This window comes from Acomys russatus, chromosome 6 (genome assembly GCF_903995435.1).
Source record: "Acomys russatus chromosome 6, mAcoRus1.1, whole genome shotgun sequence".
NCBI lineage: Eukaryota > Metazoa > Chordata > Mammalia > Rodentia > Muridae > Acomys > Acomys russatus.
In genome coordinates this window covers 27,725,743-27,751,551 of record NC_067142.1, presented here as the reverse complement: position 1 = coordinate 27,751,551, position 25,809 = coordinate 27,725,743, and the positions used below count along the sequence as shown (strand labels likewise).

The window sequence follows — 25,809 nt, the reverse complement described above, 5'->3', positions numbered from 1 at the left end:
AGTTGCAAATTAGTCAAATTGAACCTAAGAGCCTCCGAATCTCAGTACAGTACCCTTCCACTTATATACACTTATGTGACAGGTTACATGGATATGGGAGGTTGAATTCCAAAGACAGTCCCATCCATCCTTTTGTAACTCAACCAAACACAAAGCTGGACTCTGATATGAAGGGATTTTACAGAAGTAGCTAAACTCTGAGTCAGTTCATCCTAAGATACTGATTTAAGACTGAGATGAGTCTGGCCCATCAAACAAGCCATTTAAAAGATAAGTCAAAACAGGCAAGTTAGAGAGATTCAAATGCATTGTTTGCTTTGAAGATAGACAGACCACCCAGGAAAACAGGGACCTTATTCAACTTTGGAACTGAAGTCTACTGAAAAAGGAATGCACCTTGACCCCTGTTCTCCCCCAGTTCTCTCAAAGAGGATAAGCATGGCTACCACTCTTGACTCTCCCCCCACCCCCACCATTTGTAAAATCTTAAGCAGAATACCCAGGTGAGTCCACTGTAAGCTCCTAATGGGGAGTTATTTAAACTCTCCTAAGTTTGTGTTGATCTGTTATACAGCAAGAAAAAACAAATATACCAATATATAAGTAAAATGCCAGAGTGGCATTATTATATAAGATTCTTTATTTCTTTTCATTTCAGAAACATACTATATAATATATAGAAGAAAATCTCCCCCACACACTTGTACACATAACAGAGCAAAGATTTCTGCTTATAAAAGTAGATGTCACACACACATACATAGACTTTTTCAGTCTGGCAGACAGACTTAGCTTCAAGTAGAGATTCTTTACAAAAGAATTTTAAAAGTGGATTTTATTTACTGGAGAATACATTCTACCTTTATCAGAACCTTATGTTGACAGGAAAAATATATAGCAGCAACTCTTTTAAGTTCCGTATTAGTAATGAGAAACATAAAGTGAACTAGAATTTAGGAAGTTGAAGGACAAATATTAATTGATATAATTTATCCTGTTTCCACCAAAGAACAGACAGAAACTAGGTCAACAAATGGGTGCAAAATATACAACATTCTTTTTGTTTGTTTATGAGACAGCTTCTCTGTGTAGCCTTGTCTGTCCTGGACTCACTTTGCAGACCAGGTTGGCCTTGAACTCACAGAGATCCACCTGCCTCTTTTACAAGTATGAACTCCGTGCCCAGTTTATAGAACATTCTTAATGGACTCTCAGTTTTTAACTGAAAACAACATACTGGCAGAGACACCACCTACTAGAATTTAAAGAAAAACTAAGGAAGATCAGAGTAATCTTCTTGTGTATATTATGTGTTAAAATAAAAGTAATTGCCAATCCAGTATCACTCAATTTAGAGGAAATTCAACTTATTTCATGAAGGGAGTTATTTTTATTTACAATCAGTAATTATTATTGTTAGGTTTCAATCCTGGGACAAGGACTAAGGTGCTGACTTAATACATCAAAGCAGACTTGGATTCCAGGTTCTCCCAGCATCCCTCAGTCCCTATCTGTTACAAGGCTCTACTAGCTGGCATACCTTCCCCCAAATGCCCTTTCCTGTAGAATACAACCATTTTGGCTACCCCTCTCTCTTTGGGTCTTCTGGCTGCTACACCTGGTTCCTCTCTCTCCCTTCTCTCCATACGTCCTGGCTCAGGGTCATGTCCACTTTGGACTCTCCCAGATGCCCCTACTCTCGCTATGCTCTCCCACATATTTATAATAAAATTTCTTCTCCACCATACCTAGGAGCAGTCATGTTTCTTTTATTTCTTTTCTTTTCATTCAATTATTACCAAAATAAACTATAATAGTTGAAACTTTTTGACTAAGTAAGACCATACCTTGTAAATTACTAATTTGCACTGTTCTTCTATACAACAGTAAAAATTGAAAGCAATTATGTGGAAGAGTAGAAAGAATTAAGTACTCAGTAAAAATGGGGAGTGAAAACAACCAATGCCAGGATGGCAATTTCTATCAAAATAAAATAAAACAATTTTTTTTAAAGTCAAAAGAACTGAAAGAAAAAAAGTCAATAAAGTGACAACACAAACACAAATTGAATGTTAGTACTTGATCCTTTAGGCCATAGAATATGGTCAAAGATCCAAAGATCTTTGATACTTAGGCAACACTCCCAGGGAAACTCACAGCCTCATGGTTTATTATTCCAAATATTAAACGAAGGCAAGAGTTCTCCATTATAATGGTGAATATGTAAAAATTGCTCGATCGAAAAAACTATATTCAGGCTGGGCGTGGTGGTGCATGCCTTTAATCCCAGCACTCAGGAAGCAGAGGCAGACAGACCGCTGTGAGTTCAAGGACAACCTGGTCTATAAAGTGAGTCCAGGACAGCCAAGGCTACACAGAGAGACCCTGTCTCGAAAAACAAAACAAAACAAAAAAAGCTATATTCAAGCATTTCTTCACCTCCATGCTTACAAATGCCAATACCACATTTGTATATGACCCAAGGTCAATTGAAATCAAATTCTAGAAATAATTAAGAGTATTTTGGGATATGAATTTTAAGTTTTAAAATGTTGAATTTTTTTAATGTTCATAAAGTTCAGTAAAAGCAAACCACATAAATAGGCTTAAAAGACAAAAGTTATGTTGAAATTGAAATTTTAGAGCTGGGCAGTGGTGGCACACATCTTTAATTCCAGCACTTAGGAGGCAGAGGCAGGTGGATCAAGGCCAGAATAGCTAGGACTACACAGGAAAACCTTCTCTTGAAACAACAACTTTATTACTAAAGAAAGAACTCTATGTTGCAAGGTAGAAATTTGAGAATCTGTGTGGCCATGCTTTAGCTCATAAATAATTGATAATAGTAATGATTATAAAGATAATAGTATATCAATTGAGGACAGGACTGCTTTGAGGTATGGTTGAGGGGAAGGCTTTTATTGTAGATATGAGGGAGAGTAAAGCCAGAGGCATCTGGAAGAGTCCACAGCAGAAAGACAAAGTAGCAACCTGAACAAGGCCAGCAGACTGGGCCAAGCCATGAAAGACAAGCCACACAAAGTGAAGGCAAAGGACATCAAAGAGAGGGGCATGAGAAAAGGGGCCAAGAGAGGAAGACAAAGAGCACATAACACTGAAATCGTAGGGCTGTAAGGGAATGGGAATCTGGGGGAGGGAAGCCCATGATCTGCAGAGTTTAGGGCAGGGGGGTGAGGTAAGAAGAGCCAGGACAGCAGCATGGACTCTGCTACCAGGTACTTGTGACATTGAGCGCACCTGAAGGCTAGTATGTGCTTTGGTATGCTAATAGGCACCACAGATAGCCAGTTTCTTTTGGACCTGACAATTATTATACTTTGCATTTGTTTCATCAGTTAAGAAATCTGCTGGAGGGAGGGGGTGGGTAGAGGCTAGAGAGATGGCTCAGAGGTAAAGAGCACTAGCTGTTCTTCTAGAGGTCATGAGTCCAATTCCCAGCAACCACATTGTGCTCTCAACCATCTATAATGAGATCTGGTGCCCTCTTCTGGCTTGCAGACAGAATACTGTACGCATAAATAAATAAATAAATCTTAAAAATAAAAATATCTGTTGCCTACTCTACAACTCACATTGTTGAAACAGGTATGTCCCAAGGTGTTTTGCTTTTGTTTTTCACTGATAAAGGATTATACTATGTGGCCGATGCTAGTCTTGAATTTCAAATGTAGCCCAAGTGGACCTGAAACTCCACATCCTCCTGCTTCATGCTTCTGACCACGGCTTCCTGAGTTGTGCTTGACAGCTTCGTGAGACTGTCATTACTTTGTTGTCTCCTACCTGTACCTTCAGTTTGTTTTGAAGTAATTCAGGACTAAGATGTCATACTATCTACTTTAATTGATAAATGTGTGGAAAAAAATCATACACATTAGATAAAATTTATGCACCTGAAAACAAAGGCTTATTGTAGTAGTTTACTGATCTACTATCTCATGAAAGTATTACTAAGAATACTTTAAGTGCTAAAACTAGTCTCTGGAACAGCCCCTCAACTCCTATATAATGTGACCCTGAGCTAAAGGTTAACTGCTGGACCTTTTAACTCTTATCTCTCTGCTTCTATAAACAATGTTTGCTGACTGCAGATGTTCAGAGCAGCTTTTCTGTATATATCATAATTGCCCTTAAAAACTCAAACCAAGTGAAGGTCAGGGCTTCTTCCAGCTAATCTACTTAAGATGGTCCTCACTGGTGGTTGACTTTTTCCAGCCTCTAGGGAGTTCTTCTCTTCAGGTATACCATAACATTATGTGTTAACAAAAACCAGCTTGGGCTGGAGAGATGGCTCAGTGGTTAAAAGCACCAGCTGCTCTTCCAGAAGACGCAGGTTCAATCCCCAGCATCCATATGGCAGCTCACAATTGTCTGTAACTGCAGTTCCAAAGGATCTGACACCTACATACCAATGCACATAAAATAAAACTATAATAAATAAATAAATGAATAAACAAACAAACAACAAACAAACAAACCCGAAACCAAAAAATAGCTCACTTTTACACCATAACAGTTACTAACAAAATGCAGATACAACCACCCTATTGTTAATAAACAGTATGTGTTGGAGAATAGGAGTAGGAAGACAGTGCTTGTTCTTTCCAATGTCTAGTATGAACTGTGTATATATAAATGTCAGGCTGTATCTTAAAGGTCCACAGGGAAGGCGATGCTTACTAGTAGATTCAGATTAAGTTGACAGGACTTACTACATCACTTAGGCTGGCTTTAATGATCATCTTAAGATAGGCGATTAAAACTGAGCCATTATTTCTTACTGATGCTTAATGTAAGCAGAATAAATTACTTTCTAGATTTTCTATTACTTAAATGTCTTCCATATAAGTTATTTCAACTACAATAAGTCCTTTGCTGGGTATTGTTAACGAAGCTATCCTGTTCTTAAAAGAAAAAGAAATGTCAGCGTTCTTATACAGAATAACTTTTAAGGAAAACTTTGAAATGATAAAGAATAGACTTGTGGATTACAATAAAATGAACTCCATATATATTTTCCTCTTTACAGTCAATACACTATATAGTACTCATAGTAAACAACATGCTCGCTCAGTGCGAAGAACAGTCTTTTGTGTTGGCCAGCAAGCTCCATGGGTTTTCTTGTCTACTTGCACTACCTAAGCACCTAGAATACACACATGCCTCCACACTTGGGGCTTTTACAGTGGTGCTAGAGACATGTGTTTGCATAGGAGACACGTAAGCAATTGAGCAATCTTCCCAGTTCCTGATGGTTAATCTTAATTTTCAACTTTAATGATTTGAGACTCCCAGGATGTTAAGTAAAGTACACCTCTAAGAGTGTCTATGAATTAGATGATAAGGGCTCTGCCCTAACCATTTCACAGTCTATTGATAAATACACAACTCAAATAATCAGGAGGGTGGAGTCTAGTTGAAGGAAGTGGGTCACATGGGGTATGCACTAGAGGGTATATCTTGACCAAGGCTGCTTTATTTTAACTTCTTTATGAGGTGAAGAGCTTTCCTATGCCATGCTTTCATCTCTGTAGTTCTGCTTTACTACAGGCCTCAAAACACTGGAGTGAGCCAAACATGAGCTGAAACCTCTGAAGATGAGACAAAATAACTGTTTCCTCATTAAGTTGTTGTTTTTAGGTATCTATTTTAGCCAGGAAAAGCTAACACAGTAAAGCATTAATGTTAAAGACATTCGGATAAGTTTTAGTGGCAGATTTCAGATTAACACAAACTCTTTCTATTTGACAGACAGAATTCAAGTGCCCTTCCTCTAGGTAGGCATTAGCTGTATGTACCATCAAAATAGTATAAAGGAGGCTCCCAGGCACCAGCCTTTCTGGTGCTCTTATCTCTTGGAACACTCTCCCTGAGAGCTTGAGCTGCCACTTTTTGAAACTAAGTATCTCTGCCTGAAATTAAAAGCCTTCTCAATGGTTGGCTCTCAACTATTATGCATGCACAGCAATTAAGGTATTAGGTAAGATCTGCCCATTCCCCACAAATCTCTTTACTCAGAAATGGCTGATGGGCTGGGAGTGGTGGTGCGCACCTTTAATCCCAGCACAAGGGAGGCAGAGGCAGGCGGATCGTGAGTTTGAGGCCAGCGTGGTCTACAGAGTGAGTCCAAGAAAGCCAGAGCTATTACACAGAGAAACCCTGTCTCAAAACCAAAAAAGAAATGCCTGATCGATTGAGAAACCTCTAGAGGGCTGTTTCTGCTTGGTTTGATCATTCTATTTCTCTCTCTTCTATAAGCTCCTAGGTTAAATTCTGAACAATTACAGCACTAACAGTGAAGGAGGAGGATGACATGAACAGGTAGAAAGCCAATAAAAACATACTGGATACACCCAAATTTAAAGACCCACATCATGTGATACATATATGTAAACCAAACACCCAAGACTCAGCAAGCTGTCCAGATAACTAAGAGATAAGCTATTAAATATGTACCCAAGGGTCAACTTGCCCTTTTAGGATTGTGAAACGTGGCTGGGCGGTGGTGGCACATGCCTTTAATCCCAGGAAGCAGAGGCAGGTAGATCTCTGAGATCAAGGACAGCCTGGTCTACAGAGAGAGTTCCAGAATAGCCAGGGTTACACAAAGAAACCCTATCTCAAAAAGCAAAAACAAAAACAAACAAAGAACTGTGGAAAGTGAGTTCCATATGAAAAGAAGCCCACTTATCCCACAAGCATCAGGCACTTGTAGTCACGACAGACTCTCCTTACCTGCAAATCAATGTTGTTGTCAATACAGTGTTCATTCTTCTCTGCCAAAATCTTCCCACAGTTTTCTGATTTGATAAGATTTTCAACTCTGGTTGTATCTTTTACTTCTGCCTCCAAATCCTTCATTGTTTCAGTTTCATCTTTTATAATAACAATATCAGACATCCTCATTAGCAAAGGTTATTTTAGAATTCTACAGGGAACTTGAAGCCTTGGCAAAAAAGAAAAGTAATCTTCATTTAGTCTGGAACATTCTTTACATTCAGTTACAGAATAATATTAACTAAGAGACTTCTATATTTCAAGATTAATGCTGAACGCACATAAGCAAAAGCACAATTCTTGACTTCAAGATCTGTGTAACATTTTGGGATAGATGTTTCTTAAAATTTCACAATACAGTGAGAAGAGACCCGGGCTATATCAAGATGGAAAATGATGGCTTAAACATTTACTCAGATGACAGTAAAGTATTTTTCTCTAAAGAAATACTATAAACATTGTCCTAAATCCTACTGACCCTGAGTATTCACTACTGTCATACACTAAATGTGTTTTCCTGTCACAGTTTACACCTAGATTCCTAAAACTGTACTTTAAAAACTGCCCTTATACTGAAGTGAAGGAACAGGGTAGGAGAGGGAGCAGAAAAGTAAGACCTAGAAAGAGTGGGGGCAGGAGGGCAGAATATCTGCAGAGAAAAACTGCGGGAGGGGACTTCTCTGTGACAAGTTGGAGACCTAAGTGAGAACAGGCCTCTGGGAGGATCTGCAGAGAGCTATGGCTGAGACTCCTAGCAGCAGGGCAATGGAGACTGAAGAGGACGCCCTCTAACTAGACAAGGCTCCTGGTGGAGGTGGGAGAACACCAACCCACCATAAAAACTTTGGTCCAAAACTCACCCCGCCTACAAAACATGCAGGGAAAAAAGATAGAGCAGATATTGAGGGACTGTCCAACCAGTGCCTGGCCCAACCCAAGACCCACCCCAAAGAAGACAGCCATCCCCTGACTCTATTAAAGATACTCTGCTATGCTTGCAACAGAAGCCTCTCAGCGGACAACTCTGATAGGCTTCACCCAGCAACAGTTCAAAACAGATGCTGAGACTCATAGCCAAAAATTGGGGGACGCATAGGGAGTCTAGCGGAAAGGTGGGGGAAAGGGAAAGAGAACCTAGAGGTGACAAGAACTCCACAAGACCAACAGAACAAACTAACCAGGGCCCAGAAAGGCCTGTGGAATCTGAAACACCAACCTAAGGACCATGCACGGACTAGACCTAGATCCTCTACATAGATGTAGCTGATGTGTTGCAGCTCAGGCTTCTTGTGGATCCACTAGAAAGAGGAGTGGGGGGCTGGAGAGATGGCTCAGAGGTTAAGAGTACTGTCTGCTCTTCCAGAGGTCCTGAGTTCAATTCCCAGCAACCACATGGTGGCTCACAACCATCTATCATGAGATCTGGTGCTCTCTTCTGGCAGGCAGGTACACATGCAGGCAGAACACTGTATACATAAATAAATAAACCTTAAAAAAGAAAAAGAAAGAAAAGAAAGGGGAGTGGGTTCTGTTATCGGCTTTTCATCACTTCCCCGTAACAGGACTGCCTTGCCATGCCACAGGGGAAGAGTACCAACTCAGTCCTGATGCGACTTGATATGCTGGGGTAGACTTTTTCTTCTGAGAAATGGGGAGGGAGGGTAGGGTTGGGAGGAGAGGAGGGAAGGGGCTATGACCAGAATGTAAAGTGAATAAATAAATAAATTAATTAATAAAAAATAAATGATCAAACCCACAAAGATCAAAGAATGCTTGGCATATGAGTAAAATTCTTATAGTTTTTCTGTACTTTGACAATTTTTATAATAAAGTCTTCTCTTTAACAAACTGGAAAATTCTTCCCTCACCCTCCATAAATGTTTTACAGTTAAATGCAAGTAAGTACATTTGAAAGTTGAAAAAAATATTTATAATACCATACATAGACTATTCTAAATTTAAAAATAAAAACAAAGCTGAGCATGGTGGCACACACCTTTAATTCCAGCACTTGAGAGGCAGGTGGATCAGTGTGAGTTAGAGGCCAGCCTGGTCTACAAAGTGAGTCCAGGAGAGCCAAGATAACACAGAGAAACCCTGTCTCAAAAAATAAGAACAAAACAAAACCAAAAAACGCATCTTATTCGGGTTGGGCTGCAGTCCAGCATCTGGCAGAGGGAGGGGATAACCCACTGGAGATCTGGAGTAAGAGAAGTTTGGCAAGACTGTGGTGTAAGCAAGCAAGCAGAGTATCTTCTGTAATTTGATCAGAAACCAGAAGTTCATTGGCTCATTCTGAAAACAATTCAGGTTGCAAAGTGGAGAGAAGGTAAATTGGCTAAGGAAGATATCAGGCTCCTTTATTCCCTTTGAATGAACTGTAAAGAAAATTGGCTACCCAAAGAAATAGGAACATTACCTGATGTGCCCTATGGATCTGGGATTGTGGTGTTCCACAAAAATAAAATAAAATAACCCAAGGTTCCTTTTCACAGTTGTCAGCCAGGATGTCAATTGTATTGAACCAACAGTAATCTGGCGGGAGGAGTCCCATGTCCTTGTCACCACTGTAGATTCCTGGGCTGAAATGGACTGTCTTGGATCAAATATATCATACCTTTCAGTGGCCTAAAAGGAAAACAACAGCAACAAAATAAAACATTAAAAAAAATTTTATAAACCAAAAGGAGTCACCAGAGCCTACAGAGCTGATCTAAAGGGCATAGAGGGGAAGGAAGAGAAAGGAACAGATATGCAATATGGTTAGTGCAGCAGGGAAGACGGTAGCTCCATTTCATGAATCATATTAAAACTCCAAAAACTATGGTTTCACCTAGAGTTGTAACTATGGACTTAGGACTGTAATTCTGGGGCTGGAGAGATGACTCAGAGGTTAAGAGCACTGGCTGCCCTTCCAAAGGTTCTGAGTTCAATTCCTAGCAACCACATGGTGGCTCACAACCATCTATACAGAGATCTGGTGCCCTCTTCTGGCACGCCAGTGTACATACAGGCAGAATACTGCACACATAATAATCAAAAAAACAAAATCAAAAACAAAACTGTAATTCTGAGCAGGGCAGTGGTAGCATGCACGTTTAATCCCAGCATTTAGGAGGTAGAGGCAGGTGGATCTTTGTGAGTTCGAGTCCAGCCTGGCCTACAGAGTGAGTCCAGGAGAGCCAGGGCTACACAGGGAAACCCTGTCTCAAAAACAAAACAAAACAAAAAACAATTCTAAAAACAATTTTATATCCTGTAGTTTTAATAATAATAAACAACATTTCCAAAGAAATCCATTGTATCTACTAAAATAAACATATATAAATGGTGTAATAATTTTAAGTGACATCTATTTAAAAAATTGATGCTCAAATTCGTACCATATTGTATTAAATCCATAGAAGCATTTATGCAAATCAAAATTACCCTGAAAGTTCATCTTACATCTGTAAAGAATAGCCAAGATCAATAAAACAAATGACAATTCCTGCTGGCAAGAATGTAATGTAAGTGGAAGACTCATTCATTGCTAGACTGAGTGTAAACTTGTACAGCCACTATGAAAGTCATGTAGCAGTTACTCAGGAAGATGAGAATAGAGCTACCTCAAGATTCAGCTAGACTACCCTTGGAATATACTCAAAGGGCTCTGCATCCTACCAGAGACAACTGCCCATCCATGTCCATTGGTACTCTGTTCATTCATAATAGCCCCAAACTGGAAGCAGCCTAGACACCCATCAGCAAATATATGGATGAAGAACTCCTTTTTTCAATTTCTGGTCATTAGACAAAAGCCAACGTTCATTCAGGGACTTGGAAAGCTACTTCCCACTTGGCAAAATGAGTTGTTCTCCATATTTCTAGTAAAAGGGAAAAATGGATTTTTAGAGGAGGGCGGCAAGAGTTAGAGTGACTGTAAGGGTGTATGTCTGACATGGCAGAGTCATATAGGAATGAGAAACAGGAAGAAGAGAAGCCCATGAGCTGGAGGTTAGGGTAGGGGCAGGTGAGAAGAGCCAGGATGGCTGAGAGAGCCTGGGGGCTAGCATGCACTTTGCTATGCTAACAGGCACCACAGTTAGCCATTTGTCCTGAGAGTTTTGGGGACATGACAATATTAACATAGATGCCCAGTCAGGAACATATTACACATTATAAAACACTGATAGAAACAGCTTTCTTTTTTTGTTTTTGTTTTTTGACACAGAATTTCTCTTTGTGGCCCTGGCTGTCCTTGAACTCAGAGATCCGTCTGCCTCTGCCTCCCAAGTGCTGGAATTAAAGGTGTGTGCCACCACCACCCAGCTGAGAAACTATACCTCTCAACTTTTTTAAAAAATAAAATTTTATTACATTATTAATTATTATAGTTATATCTTAGATGCATCTTTTGCCATCTAAACTTTGTCATTTTTACTGTGAGCCTGGTGTGAGAACACAGCAGTCATGTGGTGAACAATGCCTTGGGGAACTATGAGAGAGGCTCCAGGCAAAAAAAGCAGACGGCTTTTTTTTTTTTTAAAACCTAAGGTGCATTTTGTTTCCTGGATTGTTCTTGGATCTGATTTCTTGCTTTCTATGACAAACATTTACATATGATTTATAAAACATGTTTATTCTTGTTGGATGTCAGGACATAGCTATAGAACCTAAACTGGTTAGTGTACCCTGAGTCTGGATCTGGCCTTCTGCCTTGCTTTCAGGCTTTCCCAGATATAATGCATAGTGTATGTCAGGCAATTGTGTTTAAACTGGTCTGCCCTGGGAAAGCTCTGGAAAAGGGCTACTCTGTTAATATTTAGTATGTGCTTACTGGCATTTATTTACATGTTTTTCTGAACTCAAACAAACTGTTTCATGCTCTGAACAACTTTTGTTGTTGCTCACTGTCTACCTGGTAAGGAGAGCTGTGGTTTAACTGTAAAGTAGCAGGACAATAAAATGTTCTGTTACTTTCCCCTGGTGACCCTGTGGGGAAATTTAAAATCTCATGCGCTCAGTTATCACAGGTCTCTGACTATGGCCTTAGTAGGTAGACTGTTCTATACAGTCTATACAGTGGGTGTGGTGGTGAGGGGAGGAAGGAAAAGCACAAGTTCAAAGTCACCTTCAACCACACATAGAGCTCAAGGCCCACCTGGACTACATGAGAGCCTGCTTAGGTGACCAACAAATCCTCCTGAGAAGCACTTGTAGTATCTGTAGGAGTGTCTGCTATTCTAGGCACCAGCCACTCCTTGGAACATTTGAAAATAAGTAAATGATAAAAGTTAACAATATCAGACTTAGCATTAATTTATAAACCAGTTAAAGTGGCGATTCTTGGACCATGACAAATTCTTGAAAATCTTAGTAAAATCAAGAGCTTCCTAGTCAGATAGAGCCTTGTACAGGTGCTTCCTTCCACACATAGACTCACAGACTACATGTAATTTTAGGGGTTCATGGTTTGTCACAAATGCTACATAAATCTTAACAAGCCTTACTTTTTACTTCCTGCATGTATATTATATAAATGTACATGAATAGATTTATATTAGCTATATAGACATGTAAATACATTAGAAAACATGCATACTACATAATAAAATGCATATATCTGTATAAATGTCATGTTTATATAGCATTACTTGTGACATATTTATACACTACACAATGCACACCATTTTATAACACTCATGTATAAAGCATGAGCTACTGGTGCCTATCTGTAATCCTAGCACTTAGGAGGTTATGACAGGACAGCAATTTTGAAACCAGCTTGAAATGTATAGAGAAACCTGATCTTGCACACAATATACGTATACACTTTATATGCTAGTCACATATAAGCATCTGGAGAACTAAGAACAAAGAAATATATATTTATATTCAAATAAACTTGCTCTACTCAAGTGAGAAGGCAGGGCTGCGTACCGAGATATTAACGGAGCTTCTTTGACATTCCATTAAATTTACTGAGATTTCCTTTTTTTCTTTCTTTCTTTCTTTTTTTTTTTTTGTTTCTTGTTTTGTTTTGTTTTTCAAGACAGGGTTTCTCTGTGTAGTCTTGGCTGTCCTGGGCTCACTTTGTAGGCCAGGCTGGCCTTGAACTCACAGCAATCCCCCTGCCTCTGCCTCAGAGTGCTGGGATTAAAGGCGTGCACCACCACGCCCAGCGAGATTTACTTTTGTAGAACTCTGACTTAGAAGAATTTAGGGGGTAACTACAGACTGAACAGCTTTTGTTAAAAACGCTAGAGACCAGTGGTGTTTTGTATTTAAAAAATACTTATCATATTTTGGAGTTGAAGAGATGTCTTGGAGCATACTTGCTGCTCTTGCAGAGGACCTAAATTCAATTCCCAGCATGCACATCGACTGACTTACAATGACTTGCAATTCCCACTCCCGGGGCTCTGATGCCTTATTCAGGTTGGGCACCTGAACAAACATGGTGCATATACAGACAAGCAGGCATATACACACATAATTTTAAAAGATCACATTTGCATATACATGTGCATATACCCAACCAACCCGCCCGCCTGCCTGTCTCTCTATATATCTATCTACCGGGTCTGGAGAGTGTTTTATTTATAGTTTTAGTCTATCTTTATTTTGACTTTGACATAAGATGAAGTGTAGAATTTCCTATATAGCACCATTTTGCCATTCAGAAAGATTATTTAGCATTTTGGAAATGGGGATTAGGAATGGTCAGGTTGTATTTTGTATCAAATTAACCCAAATCAATTGAAATGAGTATTGATTAGCAACAGAAGTATCATAAGGTTTACCGAGACAATTTTTGACAGGGATCTAATTTCACCTTCACCTCATACTCCCCACATTGAGGACCTAATCATATAGCAGAGACAGTAATAAAGCAGTAGAGTCATCAAAAGAATGTAGAAGTATTAAGTGCTATATTTTATGGGGCAGGGAAAGGGGTTATACGTGAAAATTGCATTTAATTCAACTTTGAAAGAATTTTCATCTTCTAAATCTGTTTCTTGAACACACATAAAACCTTTCCCTTATTTTCTGCTGTGGTAAGACATACGTGGTTTCACAAAGCCATCATGACACTATTAATAGATAGTATACTTTCAACAAACTGTTGTCTTAATTGCTTTACGTAACAGAATGGGAATATTATAACTGTTGCAAGGCCTAAATGATTTAGTATTTTGTATACAGGTAAATGCTAAGTGGACTTTTTTGCTTTGTGGTATTTTAAAATCTTGTTACAAAGCTGGGAGCTGTGGCACATGCTTTTCCCAGCATCCAATAGGCAGAGACAGGTGGATGACTGTGAGCAGTGATTGACTATCCAGTAAATATGAAGCTAGCCTATGCAACTTGGCAAGACTCTGACTAAAAATTAATTAAAAAAAAAAAAAAGCTGGAGATGAAGGTAATGGCAGAGTACTTTGTCTAGCACGCATGAGGCCTTGAGTTCACTCCTTAATATCTTTAAGCATAACATTAAAAAAAAACTTGTGAAACAAACCTCTGCAATGAAACTTCTCTGTACGACTTACTTCTACAACATCCCCTGACTCTTTAGTTACTTCAAAATTAAAAGTCACAAATTAGTAAGAAAATGTCAGCATACACCCACTGTGATACATTCAAAAAATAAACACATAAAAAGGCCATAGAAGTATTGAAAAATACAAATTTATTAATAACAAACTGCATAATTATGAAGAGGGAATTAATTATAGTGTGTTGATTTTTAATTGATTTCTACAACCCTGAAAAGTTATAGAAAAAAATTAAGAGAAAGACTTGTCTCTTAAATGACCTGACCATGTACAGGGAAGACAAAGCATTTAAAATACATTATTACATATTTTAAATATGCAATAAGTTCAATCTGATTACAATGTCTCAAGCATGAAGTTCTAAAAAAAAAAAATGAACAAAGGCTAAAAATCAGTTTATTTAAAATATATAACCTTAAGATCATAACTCTTTACCTAGTAATCTGAAAGAGAACAGAATTTAACATAAATTAAAATGCAACCACTAACTCCTGCTGACCAAACAGCAGCAACAAAATCAGATTAAAATCAGCTGCACTTTTACAGTCAATGAAAATTGAAATCTTATATATAAAGCAATGGGGAGAAGAGAGCCTTGAGAGGGAGGGATGGAAAAACCAAAAACCCCAAAAGTATAGTAGCCAGAGCCCGGAGGTACAGACTTAACTGGGAGCAAGACAGAGGAGGGCACTAGGAGCGAGGAAGAAGCACACAATCACAGACAGTGGTCAAGAAACAAGCAGATCAGATACTAAAAGGAAAAGAGAGGGAGAAGGAGGGAAAGAGAAAGGAAAAAGAAGACTGAATTTTGAGAAAAGAGAGGAGGGGAAAACAGGAGAGGAAAAATAAATATAGAATTAATCAGAGAGAGAAAGAGTAAGACACCAAGTGGATGGACAGCTTCCTGATGACAGAGCCTGAGACAACATGGAAAAGATGGCAGAGGGGGACGAAGGCAAGAGAAGAGGCAGGAAGAGCCACAGACAAAAAGCCCAAAGGACTAGGAGGGGGTAGGATGAAGTACGATGCTGAGGTGAGGGCAGTTAAGAATGTAAGGTAAGGACTGCTCGTTTTAATTTTTTTTCAAGTTTTAAATATAAAAACTTAAAATCTGAAGCTTAAAAAAAGAAATGTTGGTGCTATTGTCCAAGCACAAGATTGAAATGATACACCTGATAAAAGACTAGTTTCAATAATAGGTATTAGTGTATTTATGAACTGAATTAGGAACCCAGTTGAGAACTGGAGAAACAATAGGAAAAAGAAAGATGATACTCAGTATTCATAGACTGCCATTAGTGATTAGTGATTTTTCCCCCTATGTTCTCTAAAACTGAAGAGTTATTTCTTAAAAAACAAAAGAACTGTTATACAAGAGGAGATGTTTAAAAATATCATAGCAATTGCGAATCTTATTAGAACTTCAACTAATTTCCGGTAAGAGTTTGAGGCCAGCCTGGTCTACAAAGCAAGTCCAGGACAGCCAGAGCTACACAGAGAAACCCTGTCTTGAAAAACCAAATAAAACAAAACAAAACCAAACAAACAAAAACAATTAAGAGTTGGACTGATATTTGTTCTTTTTTTTGCAACATGGTATTTCATTGTGCCAATCATAGAAAAGACAGATCTAAGTTTTTTTGCAAAGTACTTTAAAAATTTATCTACACCTTTCCCAATCAAGGGCACAAATATCAACAGGGGTTTGAGAGTTAAAGTACTTAGTTTCTTCATTTCCAACGAGGATCTCATTCAATATTTATTCCATAATGAAAATTAAAAACTGAACAAGACAATGCAGTCTATTTTAAAATGAACGTGAACAAGATTTTTTTTTCAAATGACAATTTGTTTTGTAATATTTAAGTACAAATCAGCACGCACACAGGTAAATCACTCTATCTACATGATAAAAGAAATGTTGAAAATCTAAAGTGTAGGGAGGAACTGGTACTACTGTAGATGTACATGACTCTTATCCATATAAATGCACATACATCTTTGTAAAAAGAATTATTTTTAAATGCCCTAATTTTGATTTCATTGCATGTATCATTAATAAAATTATGGTACCAGTAAACACAAATAATAAGCTATCTTTTTATTATCTTTTATATGCATTTAAAAATGAGTTCAGAGTCACATACCTTCATTGTACTGGCATTTGCTTCATCATACAGTTACTGAAGGCACACCTTCCATAGCGTCTATACACTGACACTCTGCATTGCTTCTCTACAGAGCTGAGTGCCTATGCATTCTCTCTCTCTCTCTCATTCTCTCTCTCTCTCCCTCTCTGTCTGTCTCTCTCTGATTAATCTGGCACCAGGAGCAGAATAAAGCACTTACTGAGGACTAAGAGACAAAAGAAATCAACAGCTCTATGTTGTGATGTCAGTACTTCTCTAGCCAGTCACCACCCAGAATAACTGGAATGCATCAGAAGCTATATTGAGCTCTTCATTAGCAAGTCAGAAGCAGTGATGTTAAAAGCCAAGAATCTGAATCTGCAAAGACTGTCAGGACTTGGGAGATTTCTTGCTATTAAAATATTTTTTTTGCACCATGATACCTGATCTCATCGTGATGCAAAAAAGGTAAGATGATCATATTTTCTAAAGAATAAAATAAAGAACCTGGTATTGCTGGGCGTGGTGGTGCACACCTTTAATCCCAGCACTCGGGAGGCAGAGGCAGGTGGATCGCTGGTCTACAAAGCGAGTCCAGGGCAGCTAAGGCCACACAGAGAAACCCTGTCTCGAAAAAACAAAAAAGAACCTGGTATTGTTAATATACATAATTTTTTGGAGGGGGGATTGGTTTTGTTTTTTCAAGACGGGGTCTCACTATGTAGTTCTGGCTGTCCTCGAACTCACAGAATCTGCCTGAGTCTGACTCCTGAGTATTGAGATTAAAGGTGTGTACCACCACATCTGCCTAGAATATATATAAAATTTACATGACTATCTAATATCATTAAAAGACAAAGACAAACACACGCACGTACATGCACACACACACACACACACACATGCGAGCACACTGACAACTCATCGACATTTCAGCATCTTCAAAATAACTTTTACACACACACACACACACACACGAAAATGCATTTAGAGTACAATTCCTTGCTGCTTAAATTAAAAGAGCTTGCATACTTAGGAAAGAGCATTACTTCTTTATACCAATAGATGGAGACAGTGACAGAACTATGACAAAGGATATGTCAGGGGCTGCCAGATGCTCACTATCTACTTTAGCCCAAGGATGATTTAGAAGAAAAGGAATCAAATGAAAAGAAACTCAGTATTCATTAAGCATGAAAAGACAAAAATAAAATGAAGAAAATTCTTTTCGTCTCTTAGGTAAAACACTGAATAACTGAACAAGTCTTTTTATTCTCATCTACCTTAGCTTCCTCTTCTATTAAACAAGGATCATATTTCCACAAGCACGCAGAAATGCTCTAAGGAGCCTACCAGGCAATGCTTATATATTATACGCACTAATTGAAGAAAAAACTTGTGCACCACTAGCTAGAAATCAGAATTTTCCTTGCTACTAAAATGTCTTCTAGGAAGTATATAATCTTACAGTCTACGAGATCAGCAGGGAAGGTGTTATAATACACTTATATTTCTTATTTTACTATTATATTTTTCCAGCCTCCATTCTCCACCTCCTCTCCCCCCCAAAAAACAGGCTCTGGCTCAGCTTCATAGTCTTAAATATATATAAACCCACAAACTTTTCTCTGATTATCCAACAAAGATGATCAGACAACTCATAAAAGAAATAAGACAGGGGAAAAAAGGAAAGTTTCTAAATCAGCTTTAAAGTGATGGGATAGCAAAGCCAAGTTAGGTAATTACTGATATAGCACTGAAAATACGTTCTGTGTCATACAAATTAAAGATTGAGTAGGGGCTGTTTATTACTGGGGTTTGCTTGCCCCCCAGTGCTGAGACTGCTAAACAAGCACTGTACATCACGGAGGGTCACTATCAACAGCTAACCATTTTTCTAGTTAGTGAGAAGCCTCTACTTGACAATAATAAAACTATCTGAAAATGATTTATTATGATATTTCACTAATTCAGACCTATATAAAACCTATTCATTTTTGAATCTTTAAGAGAAGTAGAATCATTAAAGCATAGAAGAACTCATTTTAGTTTTTCCCATAATGTAAGTGGCTTGCTTCATTTTATTATATATGTCAGTGTGTCCATCTGTTTCATAATAAATTTCTGTTGTAATTTTGAAGTTGCCTTGACATTATGCTTACCATAAGAACATGGATTTCACCTTAGAAAAATCAGTTGTGCCTTTGGTTAGAAGCAGCAACTATTTCTGGGGTGGGGGGTGGGGAATGGGCTGGCATGATTGCTTTGGGGGAACTTAGGCTAGCATTTGATTTTTCTATCTTTAAAAGAGCTGAACAGAACATACATGATAAAGGATGGCACAATGGAGGAATGAGAATTGTGAAGAAGGTGTAGACAAATTAGTGTGAAATTCCTCAGACAAGACAGTCTCTACTATGAGGGTGCAGGATAGATGGCTCAGCAATTAAGAGCAGTTCAACTCCTAGTAACCACATGGTGGCTTATAACCATCTATAATGAGATCTGGTGCTATCTTCTGGTATGCAGGCATACATGTAGGCAGAACACTGCATATGTAATAAATAAATAAATCTTTTTTTAAAGGTAGTTGTTTTATGCCTCCTGATGTAATACAGTCATTTATGCTGTATTTATCCTGAAATATGTAATAATCTATTTATATTAATATGTAATAATACAATTTAGACTACTGGCCGTTCTTTATTTTTTTAAAAGATTTACTTATTTATTATATAAGCAACATCCTGTCTGCCCACCAGGAAAGGGCACCAGATACCATTACAGATGGTAGGGAGTCATCATGTAGTTGCTGGGGATTGAACTCAGGACTTTTGAAAGAGCAGCCAGTGATCTTAACCGCTGAGCCATCTCTCCAGCCTCTATTCGCTATTCTTTAAGAAAGTTAGCCTAAACTAAACTCTAGGGGCCTGGGAGAGATGGTTTAGCAGTTAAGAACTCTGAGTACTTACTCTTCTAGAGGTCCTGAGTTCAATTCACAACATCCACATGGAGTCTCACAACCTTTATAATGGGATCCAATGCCCTCTTCTGGCATGCAGACATACATGCAGATAGTCTCACAAATACAAAAATGTGTGTGTGTGCATGCGTGTATACTTTATAAAAACGAAAGACTACAAAAGACTAAAAGAGACATGGAAGCAAATCTAAAGCATTGCAGTTGATTGGATTTTAGATATTTTTAAAATTGAGGGTAACTGTGGAATGAAAGAGATGCTATAAATATAGTTAGTATATTTAAAACTATTATACCAATGCTAAATTTCCTTAACATTGTGTTAAAGATACGGGTATGATAAAAATAGAGGGTGGAAATGAGGAGAAAGAAACAGGAGTGGAAAGAGGTGGTGGTGGGAGAAAGAAATAGGAGTAAATGGTTTGTTTGTTTGTTTTCGTGTGTGTGTGTGTGTGTGTGTGTGTGTATGTATGTGCACACACACAAAAAAACTTTCCCAGTAGGCCCACTCCCTGGTAACCTTGTTATATAGCGCAGTCTGGTTTTGAACTCAGAATTTTCCTTCAACTTTGGCAAAATCCTGTATTTATTAATTCAAAAAGTTTTTTAAACGTAAGGGTATATTTATTAGGATTCTTTTTTTTTAATGTGTGTGTACTGCAAACCAACTCCAAGATTATTGTTTTTTTTCTTTCACAATGTTATATGGACAAATAGACCATTATATAGCAATACCTACCAGCATATGTGCACTCTACTTTTGAAATAAGTTTGAAGTAAAAATACTTCACTTTTAAGTCTACAAATAAAGCATGCAGCATTGTCCCGCTAAGGAAAGGGTCTCCATACCACATGCCTAAAGGCAATGCTGCCCCTTCTGTGCATCTTCTACTATCTACAGTATGCCAGTCTACCCAGCTGGCATCCTGTGCTGTAGACAGTATGGAAACCCAAAGGATGGACAAGGCATTTAAACTCTGGAATCTTATCCCTCATCCCCTAAATGTCTGTTTTACCAAACAGGAAATTATAACGCCCAAAAGGAAGGAAAAATTTTACTTCCTGTAGTCTATTTTCTTTTCTTGTTTTCTGTATTATAGAGACCAAAATGAGGACTTCCTACACAATAAGCAGACACTTTAGTAGTTTGAAAATTTTTTCACTTACTTTTCATTTTTCAAGCAACATAATATACTCAATAAAAACACAGATTCCTAATAACTGTCAATAAATAGTATGGGTACAAGGTCTTGAGTCTCAGTTTGTTGAACTCTTATTTAACACATAAATCTGTAGTACAATGCTTTGACAGGAAATAACACAGAAGCACAGTAGGTATTTAATTAGATAACATCTCAGAAATCTTCTATTCTACACCTTTATAGTTCAATACCTGAAACTTGGGCATCAGATCCCTGTTTTACAGTAAGCCGGTTGGTAGTGAGGTTAACTAGCTAAGGAGATTCAAACCCACAGTGCCTGCCACAGTACCTGGGAGCTGGCCTCAGCAAACCTGGCTTCACATGCTGGCTTGTTTACTCTTTACTCATTTGAGGGCTTGGAAATGAGTATCAAAAACATGAAGGAATATGACCACATGAAGTAGAGTTCACTTGACTAGTGAGCCAAGAAGATTCTTTCCTAGATTTCTTCCCCCATCTTGTCAGACCCATGTCCAGTTAAAATGACTCTCTAGTTATCTTAAGACATAACTTGATGTAATGTAGCTATTCCCACCCAATATTCATTCATTTGTTCACAATGTGGACAAGTTGTAGAGTCGATTTTCTCATCATACAATGTGAGTTACCCACTGAGCCATCTTGCCAGGCTCCATGTAGCAATTTTTACAAAATTTTTTCTTTTCTTTTTTCTTTTTTTTTTTTCACAGTCTCATCATCTTTTATTAAAAGCAGATAAATGGATTCGAATGGAACACCAACTTAGAACAAGTTTCCTTGATTCATCACTACCAAGAAAGTTTGTTGTTCCGAGTGAGCAGTACAGGTACAGTGCAGACATAAAGAGGATGGGGCTCCACAAAGGCTGCTTTCCTGGGACCGAGTGGCACAACAGGATGTTGCTGGTCTTGATGTTCACTTTGGCCCACTTATATCTTTACATTTCAGTCAGAATAGCATTCAATATTCATATACATTTAAACAGAGCAGACGTAAAATGTGTTATAAGAATAACATGTTGTGCACTAATGTGTTAGAAAAAAACTCCGTATTTCAATTCTCTTTATGTCTTAGTTACTTTTGAGAAAAACAGTTCCATATAATTACATAAGCTGGAACATACATTTAGAAACCTTACAGAAACCCATGTAAGTTGCATTGTGTCCACCCATACACAACTAATCAACTAAGCCCCATTGTCTCTAATGTTAAACAAATAAAAAAGTAGCTGGCCATTACACTTGATAGTAGGTTTCAGACAAAATATAAGGTGATCATTGGCACTCTGGGCCAGACGGGTTCTGGGTCTATCTCTGTCTTCTGTCGAAGTATTCTACATACAGTTGGTAAGATTTACATTAAACTTCAAATTACTCCTAGTTGTATCCAGATATGTGTTAGGAGCCTCTAAAAGGAGCTTATTTCCCTACAATTATGCCATATTAGTAATCAGTGAAACAACAGCAGAGCCTCTGGGGACAGGCAGGTACTCCAGGTGAGTGTGTGTGTATTGGCCAAGGGGCTCAATGACTCATCAGCATTTAGTTCTTCTTGGTTTTCTTCAGGTAGCGATTCCGCAAAGACTTGTTTAAACCTATGACTATTTTAAAATAAATCCAACGAGGCAAGCTTGCATGTATTGAGCCCATGAGAGAGTGGATCAGATATCCATTGGTTCGGGACTCCAAGCCTACTGTTTTAAATGCAGACTTCACAAATGTCTCGGCAGAGGGCTTATCCAAAGTTGGCTTACGTATTTTTGACATTTTTGTTGCTACAAAGAATGGGAGGACACTTTGCACAAAGATGCCCTTGCTCTTATACTCCTCATGGAGGCACTGAGAGAAGAAATCTACAAAAGCCTTGGTTGCAGAGTAGACTGTCAACAGTGGAACCGGGAGCATGCCACTGGCAGAGGAGATGTTGAGAATCACCCCTTTAGATCTTTCCACCATGCCAGGCAGCACCAAGTGTGTCACCTTGCAAACAGAAAGTATATTAATATTTATCAGTTTCTTGATGGTATTGTCCAAGTCAGGAACTTCCAAAAAGTACTCCGGATACTCGTATGACATCCCCACGTTGTTCACTAAGACGCCAATTTCAAGACCAGACAGGCCTGTCTTAATTTTGTCATAAATATCATCCAATGAAAAGTCGACAGCAATGGTCCTTGTTTCAACTTTGAATTTTTCTTTGATGTCGCTGGAAACCTGATTCAGTTTATCTTGGGACCTGCTGATCAGAACAATCTTCATTCCATGCTTTGCTAACTCTTCTGCATATGACTTTCCAATTCCATCAGTGCCACCTGTAACAACTGCCCATTCTCCGCGCCGCGGGCCGACCCAGGCCTCGTTGCCCACGCACCACACTTGGAAGGCCCTGAAGAGCGAGTACGAGGCGCGTAGGGCCAGGTAGGCCACGGTGCTCGCGCCCACCCAGTATAGGAAGCCGGCCGCCGGGAGAGCGCGATCCTCCATAGCTCACGACTAGGCCCCACTACCAACCGTCACAAAATTTTTTCTTGGGTCTACAACTGAATTCACAGCTCTGTGCAGGCTAAGTGTGCACTATTCTACCGAGCATCAGTATCAGGATCTCAGTGTTTCCTCCCTGCTGAATAGATAATTAGCCTGCAGCTACAGTAAAGAGATCTGAGTGCCTGATAACGCATTGCTCCTCTATTTTTGCTATCAATTAAAAATGTGTAGTACACTAGCTAGGTATAAGACTTCTTAGTATTTATAATAAATAACCTCCCAAAGAGACATTATCAAAATGGAAAAGACAGAGGTATAAATAGATTAAGTGTTAAGTCCTGAGCTGTCTCTTAGATTAAAAATATAATGCTGTCAGCTGTTACTTTAAATTAGTACATTATTCTGTCTCTTTGTACAAACCTAAAAATAATCAATTATTGGGTCAGTTACGAAAGACCATTAAAAAACCATGAGAGTTTAAAATTATAAGATTTGAGCAAATGATGGTGGTATACACTTTTAATCCCAGCACTCCGAAGGCAGAAGCAGGCAGATCTCTGAGTTTGAAGCCAGCCTGGTCTATAGAGTGTGTTCCAAAGCTACATAGAGAAACCTTGCCTTGAAAAAACAAAAACAAAAAACACCATCCAAAATAGAAAGGAATAAGGAGCAAGCAGCAGTGCTTTCATGTAGATTGACAAATTATATTCCATTGGATAGATATATAATGCTTTTCTATTTAATTATTGGCCAATGAACATTTAGGTTACTTTCTTTTTTTGTTATCATGAACAACATTATGAACACTTACATAGAATTTTCTGTGTTTATTCTTGTACTCAGAGCAAGACAAGGGCCAATTTTCATCTTTTTTCTAAATAGCTACGTAGATACCCTATAACATTTTATAACAAGTCTGCCACAGGCTTCCAGGGTAAGATGGAGCACAAGCTGCCTCTGTGATTTGTGAATGAGAAGAGTCAGGCTAAGAATAAACTAACTCTATTCTAAAGAAAGAAAGAGTAAATGAGCACTGTAAATCATAACGGAGGGTAAGACACCTGGAAAGACAAGAAACAGGTCAATACAGCAAAAAGAGCATGCAAAACCCACCACAGGAGAAGACTCACCAGGAGTTAAGCCAAGGTATGGCTTAGTGCTTCAAGGAATAGAAGCTGTTATGAATACTGTACTGTTTTAGACCTTTAATTAAAAGTAAAAAGATTCAATTTTGCTTTTCAAAAAGTAAGATGTAATAGCTAAACATGGCTCTACTTTAAGGGCATTACTGCTCTGTTATGCACCAGTGAGCAGTGAGACCTGGTCAGTTTCCTACGTTGTTGTACATCATGCTTCGGAGGTAGAAAGTACAGCTTAGTTATCTATATATCTGTGCTTGGGAATAACTCATGTTACGAACCAACAGTAATCAAAGTGCCTGGGCGTGTAATGCTCAGGAAAGAGTACTGAGCCCTAAGAGGACAAATAAAGAGAAGTAACAGCGATTTTCAGCCAATATGCTGTAAACTCTAGGTTCTTGCAGAGTGACTCCAAGAGTCACATAGCTACCAGCATTACAAGCATACTCATAATCTTCCTGAAATTACAAAGAAAATTCTTTCATACTTGATTCTACCAAAGTTTAAAGCATTTAGTGTTTCTTTCTCTAGGTCAAACATATTTCTATCAGATCACTCAGCCAACTATTTTTCCTTCAGCTAAACTCTTTTCTATTCACCAAGCAGATTTCTAGCTCTAATTTAACTCCCAGTGCAGGTTAATTTGAAGGAGAGTATACTAGTATAATGGTAAATTAAAAAAAAAAAAATCAACTTCCACAAGTTAGAGTTATCTGGGAAGAGAGAACCCCTTTAGAGTAAATTAGCTGCCCTGTGAATTCCCAGGATCCACTGTCTCTACCCTTTAAAGACTGGTATTACAGGTACCCACAGCTAAGCCCAGCTTTTTTATATGGCTGCTGGGGGATGTGAGATAAACTTGTCTTGCTCTCATAACAAGCACTCTTACTCATTGAGGCATCTCTCCAATTCCAATTAAAAATTCTTTAACAGGCTAAGTAGTGACACACACCTTTAATCCTAGCACCCGGGAGGCAGAGGCAGGAGGATCTGTGAGCTTGAGATAAGCCTGGTCTACATAGAAAGTTATATGACAGCTGGGGCTACATAGAGAGATCATCTCTCAAAAAATAAACATCTTTACCAAATATCCTTTCAAGTTTTGGGGATGATAGTTAAACACACTAGAAGATGCTAGCTATTAGCTAACAATCAATTTTGGAATGCTAGCTATTAGCTAACAATCAATTTTGGAATAATTGCTTATTCTATATTAAAGTTCAGAAACTCTGAAAAGTCTTACCAGTAACATTCAAAGCTTGGGTGTCATATATGCCTCATTCCAACAGTTATTAATCAACTTTTGTGAAGTTCAAAGGAACATAAAATAAATTTCATTTTAACTACCTCAGAATCGGTGTCATCCTGTTTCTCTTTAAAAATAAAACTTCCACAATTCTTTTCAACAATTCCCTCTATGATGTGGCTTCCAGACTTACATCTAGCTATTCTAGTGACCACTTCTGCAAAGCAACTCTAGTTTGTCTTTATACAGCTCTGATACTTAGCACTGTCCTAAACAATAACAACAAACACTGTAATTTAAAAATGTTGACAGTGGAGC

At 38.3% G+C, this 25,809-nt stretch overlaps 2 protein-coding genes across 9 annotated transcripts in view; both read right to left on the bottom strand.

The window, feature by feature from the left end:
• R3hdm1 (R3H domain containing 1) overlaps nt 1-25,809 on the bottom strand; it is a 122,204-nt gene that overhangs the window by 79,757 nt on the left and 16,638 nt on the right. For 7 of the 8 annotated variants that reach the window (XM_051147305.1, XM_051147309.1, XM_051147312.1 and 4 more), the window contains exons 2-3: nt 9,215-9,423; nt 6,754-6,964 (exon numbers count right to left, since the gene is read on the bottom strand). In XM_051147305.1, coding sequence (XP_051003262.1) covers nt 6,754-6,924 — 171 coding nt within the window. In that variant the 5' untranslated portion in view covers nt 6,925-6,964; nt 9,215-9,423. Of the gene's footprint in view, nt 1-6,753; nt 6,965-9,214; nt 9,424-16,480; nt 16,585-25,809 lie in introns of those variants that run through there. The other variant, XM_051147306.1, reaches the window with a different exon arrangement.
• LOC127190356 (very-long-chain 3-oxoacyl-CoA reductase) lies at nt 22,069-23,130 on the bottom strand. Its single transcript, XM_051147315.1, has one exon. It carries the CDS (start codon nt 23,104-23,106, stop codon nt 22,165-22,167), a length of 942 nt encoding a protein of 313 aa, XP_051003272.1. The 5' UTR covers nt 23,107-23,130; the 3' UTR covers nt 22,069-22,164.

Bases quoted from the DNA above. Each gene is read 5' to 3' on its own strand.
- LOC127190356 (XM_051147315.1), bottom strand. From the start codon at position 23,106: ATGGAGGATCGCGCTCTCCCGGCGGCCGGCTTCCTATACTGGGTGGGC.